This window comes from Mya arenaria, chromosome 9, assembly GCF_026914265.1.
Source record: "Mya arenaria isolate MELC-2E11 chromosome 9, ASM2691426v1".
Taxonomy (NCBI): Eukaryota; Metazoa; Mollusca; class Bivalvia; order Myida; family Myidae; genus Mya; species Mya arenaria.
In genome coordinates, this window is record NC_069130.1 from 4,725,926 (window position 1) to 4,739,372 (window position 13,447).

At 31.8% G+C, this 13,447-nt stretch overlaps 1 protein-coding gene across 4 annotated transcripts in view; it reads left to right on the forward strand.

The window, feature by feature from the left end:
- Positions 1-13,447, forward strand: part of LOC128202680 (5'-3' exoribonuclease 1-like) — a 73,765-nt gene that overhangs the window by 35,343 nt on the left and 24,975 nt on the right. For all 4 annotated transcript variants that reach the window (XM_052903726.1, XM_052903725.1, XM_052903728.1 and 1 more), the window contains exons 19-22: positions 77-190; positions 2,707-2,781; positions 3,098-3,185; positions 3,946-4,017. In XM_052903726.1, the coding sequence (XP_052759686.1) occupies positions 77-190; positions 2,707-2,781; positions 3,098-3,185; positions 3,946-4,017 (349 nt within the window). The remainder of the gene's footprint in view (positions 1-76; positions 191-2,706; positions 2,782-3,097; positions 3,186-3,945; positions 4,018-13,447) is intronic.

Here is a 13,447-nt window from a genome sequence, read left to right on the forward strand (position 1 = left end):
TGGCCATTGGATGACCCTGATCAGAGAAATGTGTCTGGAGAGCAATAAGGACTAATCTATCTGAACACTTTTTTAGCTTCAGCCAAGTAAATGATGGCGCAAAGGGAAGTAAACCTAAAATACACAGTGACACCTCCGATGACAACATGACTAACATCTGGTACAAGGAGAAAGACACCATAGCTGAGAGGTGGGTGGGGTAACTGATTTATAACATTATGTAATTGGGGTGTAGGGTTCACATAGAATTATTATTTAACAGGGTTTCAAGCGGGCCCTTCTTTTCCTACTTTTCCCTACCTTTTAGCTCGACTATTCGAAGAATAGGTGGGCTATACTACTCGCCCCGGCGTCGGCGTCCGGTTAAAGTTTTAGGGCAAGTTGGGATTTTCACTTATAAGTCCAATACCTTTCATTCAATTGAGTTAATACTTCACACAGTTGTTCAGGACCATCACATGATGAGGTTAGACAACTCCATAGTATTCTTTACACAGATTATGGCCCCTGATTGACTTTGAAACTCAGGTTAAGTTTTAGGGCAGGTTGGGATATTTATAAATAACTTCTATACCCTTTGTTCAATTGACTTAATACTTCACACAATTGTTCAGGACCATCACACAATGAGGTTACATAACTCCATATTATCCTTAATACAAGTTATGGCCCCTGATTGTCTTAGGTTAAAGTTTAAGGGCAGGTTAAAGTTTTAGGGCAAGTTGGGATTTTCACTTAAAACTCAAATACCTTTCATTCAATTGAATTAATACTTCACACAGTTGTTTAGGGCCATCACGTGATAAGGTTAGATAAGTCAATATTAATCTTTACACAGATTATGGCCCCTGATTGACTATGAAACTCAGGTTAAAGTTTTAGGGCAGGTTGGGATATTTATAAATTACTTATATACCCTTTGTTCAATTGACTTAATACTTCACACAGTTGTTCAGGACCATCACACAATGAGGTTACATAACTCCATATTATCCTTAATACAATTTATGGCCCCTGATTGACTTTGGTTAAAGTTTTAGGGCAAGTTGGGATTTTCACTTAAAACTCCAATACCATTAATTCAATTGACTTAATACTTCACACAGTTGTTCAGAGCCATCACATAATGATGTTAGATAACTCCATATTATCTTTTATACAAATTATGGCCCTTGATTGACTATTGGACTTAGGTTAAAGTTTTAGGGCAGGTTGGGATATTTATTAATAACTTCTATATCCTTCATTCAATTGACTTAATACTTCACACAATTGTTCAGGACCATCACCCAATGAGGTTACATAACTCCATATCCTTAATACAAGTTATGGCCCCTGATTGACTTAGGTTAAAGTTTTAGGCAAGTAAAAATTAAGGACAAGTTGGGATTTTAATAAAAAAACTTCAATACCTTTCATTCAATGCACTTAATAAAATTCAACATAATTTAAGACCATCTTACAACAAGAAACATAACTCCATTTTAACCCTAAATACAAATAATGTCCCTTGAATATATATTTTTTTTATTTCTTTTGACAGGCACTTTTTTACATTCTTAACCAGTTTTTTACAAAGGGAAAACAAGGAGGGCTATACTATATGGTCATTGATTTTTTTTATTTTTTTTTATTTTAATTTCTTTTGAAAGGCATATTTGTATATTTTTTACCACATTTTCATAATGGGAAATCAAGTTATTTGAATGACTTGTGTCATTTTTCGGGTGGTGGGAGGCCAGCTTCAAAGTCACCTTATGTATTGAATAATTTTAGTTATGTTTGACATAAATAGACCAAACTTGGTAATATTACATTGTTATTGTATTCACTTCTAAGTCAAAGCGGCAAAGTCGAGCGCGCTGTCTTACGACGGCTCTTGCTTGTTAAGATCCTACTTTTCCCTACTTTTTCTTGAAAAAGCCCTACTATCCCTACTTTTTTATGGACAAATATTTCAAGAACTAATATAAAAGTTTTAATTGAATGCGTTGATTGAATTAATCTAAATCTTGGTTTTAATAAGAAGCCATTTCTAGTATTTTTGTAGGATCAGTTTGATGCAGTAGGTCTCCAGTGCTGCAAGAGGGGTTCTATGATGAGAATGAGTGGTGCATGTTTACAAGTCAGAGACACCAATTCCAGGTTCATCTCCGCATCTTGTGGCTGAATCCCTCTTGAAGCACTGTTTTATAAGCAAAGATAACTACATGTACATCACAATTGTCCTTTCCAATAACTCATTTACCTGCCCATACATGCCATATTTCTAACAGGCTTGCCAGGGGATTAAGGTCTGAATTCCAGAGGATTTTACCCCACAGGATGTGGTCTATGATAGAACATTAGAAGCAAAAAAAAATAATTATGGTATTATTATACCCTCACACAACCGTGTAGTGGTATGGACCATATGGGTATCACATTGTCCAGTTCTCTTGTACGTCCTTCAGGCTGGCTATATTGATAACACATATTGAATGTCTACCATAAACGTAATTGCTGCTTTCTCATCAAAATAGGGCATTCAAGGAGGATAAATCACTCCCAAGGGGACTTCTCCTTACATGAAGGTGGTGTTATGGGAGTAATGCTCACATCCAATGATAGCTCTAGTTTTATAGTTTCATTTGGACAACAGTTTAACATGAATGTCAGGGACTGGTATGGTACATGTAAGATATGTGTATGTTGATTTCCTTGCAGGTACCATGATCGACTGGGTGTGGTGATTGGACAGACTCACATATTGCTACGGGCCCTGCCCATGACAGGCAGAAAGTAAGTCTTTCATTTACGGCTTGTGCAAAGGTGTTAAATATTTCATATTGAAGTTGGCTGCAGGCACTGAGTCATTATTATTGTCATTATGCTGAGAGATGAGCAAAATATGCCGAGGTTTTCTTGTAGTATGATGTTGTTAATTTTTTGTGTGCGTTCTATGTCTTGGCGTTTACTAAGTGCCATTAAAGGGGTTTATTTTTAAAATTTTGGCTACTGAGCTTGTTTCTGCAGTTTTTCACAAGTACTTATACATGTATGTTCACAACATATACTGTTATACATGAAGTGTATTATGTTGTACTGATTATTCCAGGTACATTCTTGGTTCCCATGGACGAACCACCATGGAGAAACAGTTTGGGGTCCATCCTGTCGCGTTTGCTCTCCAGGCAACTGTCAAGGTAGGGATTCCTTAACAAATGCACCAAGGATACTTTACTCTTGGTAGATACCCTTATTGATTAGAGAAGTCTTCCTTGTTGTGTGTGGACCCAACCAGGGTACAGGCAACTGTTAAGGTAGGGAATTCTGAACAAGTGCACCATGGATGCTGTGCTCCTGATAGATACCCTTAATAATTATATTTGTGTTTATGGCAATGTTGCGTGTGTGCCCATACCAGGTTTGGGTTCAGACAACTGTACAAGCAGGAAGTCATTTGTGACTTCGTAATCTGTAAGATCAAGTATTGACAGACTCCTTGGCCTCTCTTTCATAAACCTTAAATCATTAGTAATGTTACAAATGGCGTATCCGTAATTGTTTCCAACTTTTGTTAAAAGTTCAATTTATGCGAATGCATAGCACAATCAATAAGGACAATATGACATTTCAATCTATGATCTAAACCTGTAATGAAATGGTTCTCAGGAGCTAGCTTGCAGAGTCATGTGTTCCAAGTAGTAATAAAGATCCTGGTAATGACAGTGCTAATGGGTTGTGGGAAATGCTTCAGTTGTCCTTACTAACTGAACAGTTATTAAACAATTTCAGGATATTTTATGCCTCAGTTTGGGACAAGCTGTATGTTGGCCTGGTTTCTGCCAGTACTCAAATCTCTCTCTGAGTACATGCCTGAAAATGGCAGATTTATACATTGGGAATGTGTAGTATTACATTACATGTTTTTCCCATTGATATGGTTTTGCTGTTTGTTTGCAGGACATAGCAGTACATGAGCCCGGCTTCTGTCAGTTTACAACTCTGTCAGAGTACATGCCAGAAAAGGCTGAGGTAAGGCATAGTTAGATGTGGCATATTGTAAGCATTACATGATAGCATTATAAGACCTCGTTAAACGTACATAACATGTGTACGGTAAACATTACAATACCTTGTTAAACGTACATAACATGTATAAGCATTATAAGATCTCATTAATCGAAATAACATGTAAGCATTTTAAGACGTTGTTAACCGTACATAACTTGTAAGCATTATAAGATGTTGTAAACAGTACATAACTTGTAAGCATTATAAGACGTTGTTAAACATACATAACTTGTGAGCATTATAAGACGTTGTTAACCGTACATAACTTGTGAGCATTATAAGATGTTGTTAACAGTACATAACTTGTAAGCATTATAAGATGTTGTTAACAGTACATGACTTGTGAAAATTATAAGCCGGTGTTAAACATACATAACCTGTCAGCATTATAAGACGTTGTTAAACATACATAACTTGTAAGCATTATAAGACGTTGTTAAACATACATAACTTGTGAGCATTATAAGACGTTGTTAAACATACCTAACTTGTGAGCATTATAAGACGTTGTTAAACCGTACATAACTTGTGAGCATTATAAGACGTTGTTTACCGTACATAACTTGTGAGCATTATAAGATATTGTTAACAGTACATAACTTGTAAGCATTATAAGAAGTTGTTAACAGTACATAACTTGTAAGCATTATCAGACGTTGTTCAACATACATAACTTGTGAACATTATAAGAGGTTGTTAAACATACATAACTTGTGAGCATGATAAGTCATTGTTAAACCGTACATAACTTGTAAGGATTATAAGACATTGTTAAACATACATAACTTGTAAGCATTATAAGACGTTGTTAACCATACATAACTTGTAAGCATTATAAGATGTTGTTAACAGTACATAACTTGTAAGCATTATAAGACGTTGTTAAACATACATAACTTGTAAGCATTATAAGACGTTGTTAACCATACATAACTTGTGAGCATTATAAGATGTTGTTAAACGTACATAACTTGTGAGCATTATAAGTCATTGTTAAACCGTACACAACTTGTAAGCATTATAAGACGTTGTTAAACATACTTAACTTGTGAGCATTATAAGATGTTGTTAAACATACATAACTTGTTAGCATTATAAGACGTTGTTAAACTGTACATAGCTTGTGAGCATTATAAGACGCTATTAAACATACATAACTTGTAAGCATTATAAGATGTTGTTAAACATACATAACTTGTGAGCATTATAAGACGTTGTTAAACCGTGCATACTTTGTGAGCATTATAAGACGTTGTTAAACATACATAACTTCTGAGCATTATAAGTCATTGTTAAACCGTACATAACATGTAAGCATTTTAAGACGTTGTTAACCGTACATAACTTGTAAGCATTATAAGGTGTTGTTAACAGTACATAACTCGTAAGCATTATAAGACGTTGTTAAACATACATAACTTGTTGGCATTATAAGAAGTTGTTAAACATACATTACTTGTAAGCATAATAAGATGTTGTTAAACATACATAACTTGTGAGCATTATAAGACATTGTTAAACTGTACATAACTTGTGAGCATTATTAGACGTTGTTAAACATACATAACTTGTGAGCATTATAAGACGTTATTAAACATGCATAACTTGTGAGCATTATAAGACGTTGTTACACATACATAACTTGTAAGCATTATCAGTCATTGTTAAACCGTACTTAACTTGTGAACATTATAAGCCGTTGTTAAACATACATAACCTGTCAGCATTATAAGACGTTGTTAAACATACATAACTTGTGAGCATTATAAGACGTTGTTAAACATACATAACTTGTGAGCATTATAAGACGTTGTTAAACATACATAACTTGTGAGCATTATAAGACGTTTTTAAACCGCACATAACTTGTGAGCATTATAAGACGTTGTTTACCGTACATAACTTGTGAGCATTATAAGATATTGTTAACAGTACATAACTTGTAAGCATTATAAGAAGTTGTTAACAGTACATAACTTGTAAGCATTATCAGACGTTGTTCAACATACATAACTTGTGCGCATTATATGAGGTTGTTAAACATACATAACTTGTGAGCATGATAAGTCATTGTTAAACCGTACATAACTTGTAAGGATTATAAGACATTGTTAAACATAAATAACTTGTGAGCATTATAAGACGTTGTTAACCATACATAACTTGTAAGCATTATAAGATGTTGTTAACAGTACATAACTTGTAAGCATTATAAGACGTTGTTAAACATACATAACTTGTAAGCATTATAAGACGTTGTTAACCATACATAACTTGTGAGCATTATAAGATGTTGTTAAACGTACATAACTTGTGAGCATTATAAGTCATTGTTAAACCGTACACAACTTGTAAGCATTATAAGACGTTGTTAAACATACATAACTTGTGAGCATTATAAGATGTCGTTAAACATACATAACTTGTTAGCATTATAAGACGTTGTTAAACTGTACATAGCTTGTGAGCATTATAAGACGCTATTAAACATACATAACTTGTAAGCAATATAAGATGTTGTTAAACATACATAACTTGTGAGCATTATAAGACGTTGTTAAACCGTGCATACTTTGTGAGCATTATAAGACGTTGTTAAACATACATAACTTCTGAGCATTATAAGTCATTGTTAAACCGTTCATAACATGTAAGCATTAAAAGACGTTGTTAACCGTACATAACTTGTAAGCATTATAAGATGTTGTTAACAGTACATAACTCGTAAGCATTATAAGACGTTGTTAAACATACATAACTTGTTGGCATTATAAGAAGTTGTTAAACATACATTACTTGTAAGCATTATAAGATGTTGTTAAACATACATAACTTGTGAGCATTATAAGACATTGTTAAACATACATAACTTGTGAGCATTATAAGAAGTTGTTAACAGTACATAACTTGTAAGCATTATAAGACGTTGTTAAACATGCATAACTTGTGAGCATTATAAGACGTTGTTAAACATACATAACTTGTAAGCATTATAAGTCATTGTTAAACCGTACTTAACTTGGAAGCATTATAAGATGTGGTTAAACATACATAACTTGTGAGCATTATAAGACGTTGTTAAACATACATAACTTGTGAGCATTATAAGACGTTGTTAAACCGTACATAACTTGTAAGCATTATAAGACGTTGTTAAACCGTACATAACTTGTGAGCATTATAAGACGTTGTTAAATCGTACATAACTTGTGAGCATTATAAGACATTGTTAAACATACATACCTTGTAAGCATTATAAGACGTTGTTAAATCGTACATAACTTGTGAGCATTATAAGTCATTGTTATACCGTACATAACTTGTGAGCATTATAAGACGTTGTTTGCCGTACATAACTTGTGAGCATTATAAGATATTGTTAACAGTACATAACTTGTAAGCATTATAAGAAGTTGTTAACAGTACATAACTTGTAAGCATTATCAGACGTTGTTCAACATACATAACTTGTGAGCATTATAAGAGGTTGTTAAACATACATAACTTGTGAGCATGATAAGTCATTGTTAAACCGTACATAACTTGTAAGGATTATAAGACATTGTTAAACATACATAACTTGTGAGCATTATAAGATGTTGTTAACCATACATAACTTGTAAGCATTATAAGATGTTGTTAACAGTACATAACTTGTAAGCATTATAAGAGGTTGTTAAACATACATAACTTGTGAGCATGATAAGTCATTGTTAAACCGTACATAACTTGTAAGGATTATAAGACATTGTTAAACATACATAACTTGTGAGCATTATAAGATGTTGTTAACCATACATAACTTGTAAGCATTATAAGATGTTATTAACAGTACATAACTTGTAAGCATTATAAGACGTTGTTAAACATACATAACTTGTAAGCATTATAAGACGTTGTTAACCATACATAACTTGTGAGCATTATAAGATGTTGTTAAACGTACATAACTTGTGAGCATTATAAGTCATTGTTAAACCGTACACATCTTGTAAGCATTATAAGACGTTGTTAAACATACTAACTTGTGAGCATTATAAGATGTTGTTTAACATACATAACTTGTTAGCATTATAAGACGTTGTTAAACTGTACATAGCTTGTGAGCATTATAAGACGCTATTAAACATACATAACTTGTAAGCATTATAAGATGTTGTTAAACATACATAACTTGTGAGCATTATAAGACGTTGTTAAACCGTGCATACTTTGTGAGCATTATAAGACGTTGTTAAACATACATAACTTCTGAGCATTATAAGTCATTGTTAAACCGTACATAACATGTAAGCATTATAAGACGTTGTTAACCGTACATAACTTGTAAGCATTATAAGATGTTGTTAACAGTACATAACTCGTAAGCATTATAAGACGTTGTTAAACATACATAACTTGTTGGCATTATAAGACGTTGTTAAACATACATTACTTGTAAGCATTATAAGATGTTGTTAAACATGCATAACTTGTGAGCATTATAAGACATTGTTAAACATACATAACTTGTGAGCATTATAAGAAGTTGTTTACAGTTCATAACTTGTAAGCATTATAAGACGTTGTTAAACATGCATAACTTGTGAGCATTATAAGACGCTATTAAACATACATAACTTGTAAGCATTATAAGACATTGTTAAACCGTACTTAACTTGGAAGCATTATAAGATGTGGTTAAACATACATAACTTGTGAGCATTATAAGACGTTGTTAAACATACATAACTTGTGAGCATTATAAGACGTTGTTAAACCGTACATAACTTGTAAGCATTATAAGACGTTGTTAAACCGTACATAACTTGTGAGCATTATAAGACGTTGTTAAATCGTACATAACTTGTGAGCATTATAAGACATTGTTTAACATACATACCTTGTAAGCATTATCAGACGTTGTTAAATCGTACATAACTTGTGAGCATTATAAGTCATTGTTATACCGTACTTAACTTGTAAGCATTATAAGACATTGTTAAACATACATAATATGTAAGCATTAAAAGTTGTTGTTAAACATACATAACTTGTGAGCATTATAAGTCATTGTTAAACATACATAACTTGTGAGCATTATAAGTCATTGTTAAACATACATAACTTGTGAGCATTATAAGTCATTGTTAAACCGTACATAACATGTAAGCATTATAAGACGTTGTTAACCGTACATAACTTGCAAGCATTATAAGATGTTGTTAACAGTACATAACTCGTAAGCATTATAAGACGTTGTTAAACATACATAACTTGTAAGCATTATAAGAAGTTGTTAAACATACATTACTTGTAAGCATTATAAGATGTTGTTAAACATACATAACTTGTGAGCATTATAAGAAGTTGTTTACAGTACATATCTCGTAAGCATTATAAGACGTTGTTAAACATACATAACTTGTTGGCATTATAAGAAGCTGTTAAACATACATAACTCGTAAGCATTATAAGACGTTGTTAAACATACATAACTTGTTGGCATTATAAGACGTTGTTAAACATACATTACTTGTAAGCATTATAAGATGTTGTTAAACATACATAACTTGTGAGCATTATAAGACATTGTTAAACATACATAACTTGTGAGCATTATAAGAAGTTGTTAACAGTACATAACTTGTAAGCATTATAAGACGTTGTTAAACGTACATAACTTGTGAGCATTATAAGAAGTTGTTAACAGTACATATCTCGTAAGCATTATAAGACATTGTTAAACATGCATAACTTGTGAGCATTATAAGACGTTGTTAAACATACATAACTTGTAAGCATTATAAGTCATTGTTAAACCGTACTTAACTTGGAAGCATTATAAGATGTGGTTAAACATACATAACTTGTAAGCATTATAAGACGTTGTTAAACATACATAACTTGTGAGCATTATAAGACGTTGTTAAACCGTACATAACTTGTAAGCATTATAAGACGTTGTTAAACCGTACATAACTTGTGAGCATTATAAGACGTTGTTAAATCGTACATAACTTGTGAGCATTATAAGACATTGTTAAACATACATACCTTGTAAGCATTATAAGACGTTGTTAAATCGTACATAACTTGTGAGCATTATAAGTCATTGTTATACCGTACATAACTTGTGAGCATTATAAGACGTTGTTTACCGTACATAACTTGTGAGCATTATATGATATTGTTAACAGTACATAACTTGTAAGCATTATAAGAAGTTGTTAACAGTACATAACTTGTAAGCATTATCAGACGTTGTTCAACATACATAACTTGTGAGCATTATAAGAGGTTGTTAAACATACATAACTTGTGAGCATGATAAGTCATTGTTAAACCGTACATAACTTATAAGGATTATAAGACATTGTTAAACATACATAACTTGTGAGCATTATAAGACGTTGTTAACCATACATAACTTGTAAGCATTATAAGATGTTGTTAACAGTACATAACTTGTAAGCATTATAAGACGTTGTTAAACATACATAACTTGTAAGCATTATAAGAGGTTGTTAACCATACATAACTTGTGAGCATTATAAGATGTTGTTAAACGTACATAACTTGTGAGCATTATAAGTCATTGTTAAACCGTACACATCTTGTAAGCATTATAAGACGTTGTTAAACATACTTAACTTGTGAGCATTATAAGATGTTGTTTAACATACATAACTTGTTAGCATTATAAGACGTTGTTAAACTGTACATAGCTTGTGAGCATTATAAGACGCTATTAAACATACATAACTTGTAAGCATTATAAGATGTTGTTAAACATACATAACTTGTGAGCATTATAAGACGTTGTTAAACCGTGCATACTTTGTGAGCATTATAAGACGTTGTTAAACATACATAACTTCTGAGCATTATAAGTCATTGTTAAACCGTACATAACATGTAAGCATTATAAGACGTTGTTAACCGTACATAACTTGTAAGCATTATAAGATGTTGTTAACAGTACATAACACGTAAGCATTATAAGACGTTGTTAAACATACATAACTTGTTGGCATTATAAGAAGTTGTTAAACATACATTACTTATAAGCATTATAAGATGTTGTTAAACATATATAACTTGTGAGCATTATAAGACATTGTTAAACCGTACATAACTTGTGAGCATTATAAGAAGTTGTTTACAGTACATAACTTGTAAGCATTATAAGACGTTGTTAAACATGCATAACTTCTGAGCATTATAAGACGTTGTTAAACCTACACATAACTTGTAAGCATTATAAGTCATTGTAAAACCATACTTAACTTGGAAGCATTATAAGATGTGGTTAAACATACATAACTTGTGAGCATTATAAGACGTTGTTAAACATACATAACTTGTGAGCATTATAAGACGTTGTTAAACATACATAACTTGTAAGCATTATAAGTCGTTGTTAAACCGTACTTAACTTGGAAGCATTATAAGATGTGGTTAAACATACATAACTTGTGAGCATTATAAGACGTTGTTAAACATACATAACTTGTGAGCATTATAAGACGTTGTTAAACCGTACATAACTTGTAAGCATTATAAGACGTTGTTAAACCGTACATAACTTGTGAGCATTATAAGACGTTGTTAAATCGTACATAACTTGTGAGCATTATAAGGCATTGTTAAACATACATACCTTGTAAGCATTATAAGACGTTGTTAAATCGTACATAACTTGTGAGCATTATAAGTCATTGTTAAACCGTACTTAACTTGTAAACATTATAAGACATTGTTAAACATACATAATATGTAAGCATTAAAAGTTGTTGTTAAACATACATAACTTGTGAGCATTATAAGACATTGTTAAACATACATAATTTGTAAGCATTATAAGACGTTGTTAAACCGTACATAACTTGTAAGCATTATAAGACGTTGTTAAATCGTACATAACTTGTGAGCATTATAAGATGTTGTTAAACATACATATCTTGTAAGCATTATAAGACGTTGTTAAACATACATAACTTGTGAGCATTATAAGTCATTGTTAAACCGTACTTAACTTGTAAGCATTATAAGATGTTGTTAAACACACAGAACTTGTGAGCATTATAAGACATTGTTAAACATACATAACTTGTAAGCATTATAAGACGTTGTTAAACATACATTACTTGTAAGCATTATAAGATGTTGTTAAACATACATAACTTGTGAGCATTATAAGTCATTGTTAAACATACATATCTTGTGAGCATTATAAGAAGTTGTTTACAGTACATAACTTGTAAGCATTATAAGACGTTGTTAAACATGCATAACTTGTAAACACTATAAGACGTTGTTAAACATACATAACTTCTAAGCATTATAAGTCATTGTTAGACCGTACTTAACTTGTAAGCATTATAAGATGTGGTTAAACATACATAACTTGTGAGCATTATAAGACGTTGTTAAACATACATAACTTGTGAGCATTATAAGACGTTCTTAAACCGTACATAACTTGTAAGCATTATAAGACGTTGTTAAACCTTACATAACTTGTGAGCATTATAAGACGTTGTTAAATCGTACATAACTTGTGAGCATTATAAGACATTGTTAAACATACATACCTTGTAAGCATTATAAGACGTTGTTAAATCGTACATAACTTGTGAGCATTATAAGTCATTGTTAAACCGTACTTAACTTGTAAGCATCATAAGACATTGTTAAACATACATAATATGTAAGCATTAAAAGTTGTTGTTAAACATACATAACTTGTGAGCATTATAAGTCATTGTTAAACATACATAACTTGTGAGCATTATAAGTCATTGTTAAACATACATAACTTGTGAGCATTATAAGTCATTGTTAAACCGTACATAACATGTAAGCATTATAAGACGTTGTTAACCGTACATAACTTGTAAGCATTATAAGATGTTGTTAACAGTACATAACTTGTAAGCATTATAAGACGTTGTTAAACATACACAACTTGTTGGCATTATAAGAAGTTGTTAAACACATACATTACTTGTAAGCATTATAAGATGTTGTTAAACATACATAACTTGTGAGCATTATAAGACATTGTTAAACATACATAACTTGTAAGCATTATAAGAAGTTGTTTACAGTACATAACTTGTAAGCATTATAAGAACTTGTTAAACATGCATAACTTGTGAGCATTATAAGACGTTGTTAAACATACATAACTTGTGAGCATTATAGGAAGTTGTTTACAGTACATAACTTGTAAGCATTATAAGACGTTGTTAAACATGCATAACTTGTGAGCATTATAAGACGTTGTTAAACATACATAACTTGTGAGCATTATAAGACGTTGTTAAACCGTACATAACTTGTAAGCATTATAAGATGTTGTTAAACCGTACATAACTTGTGAGCATTATAAGACGTTGTTAAATCG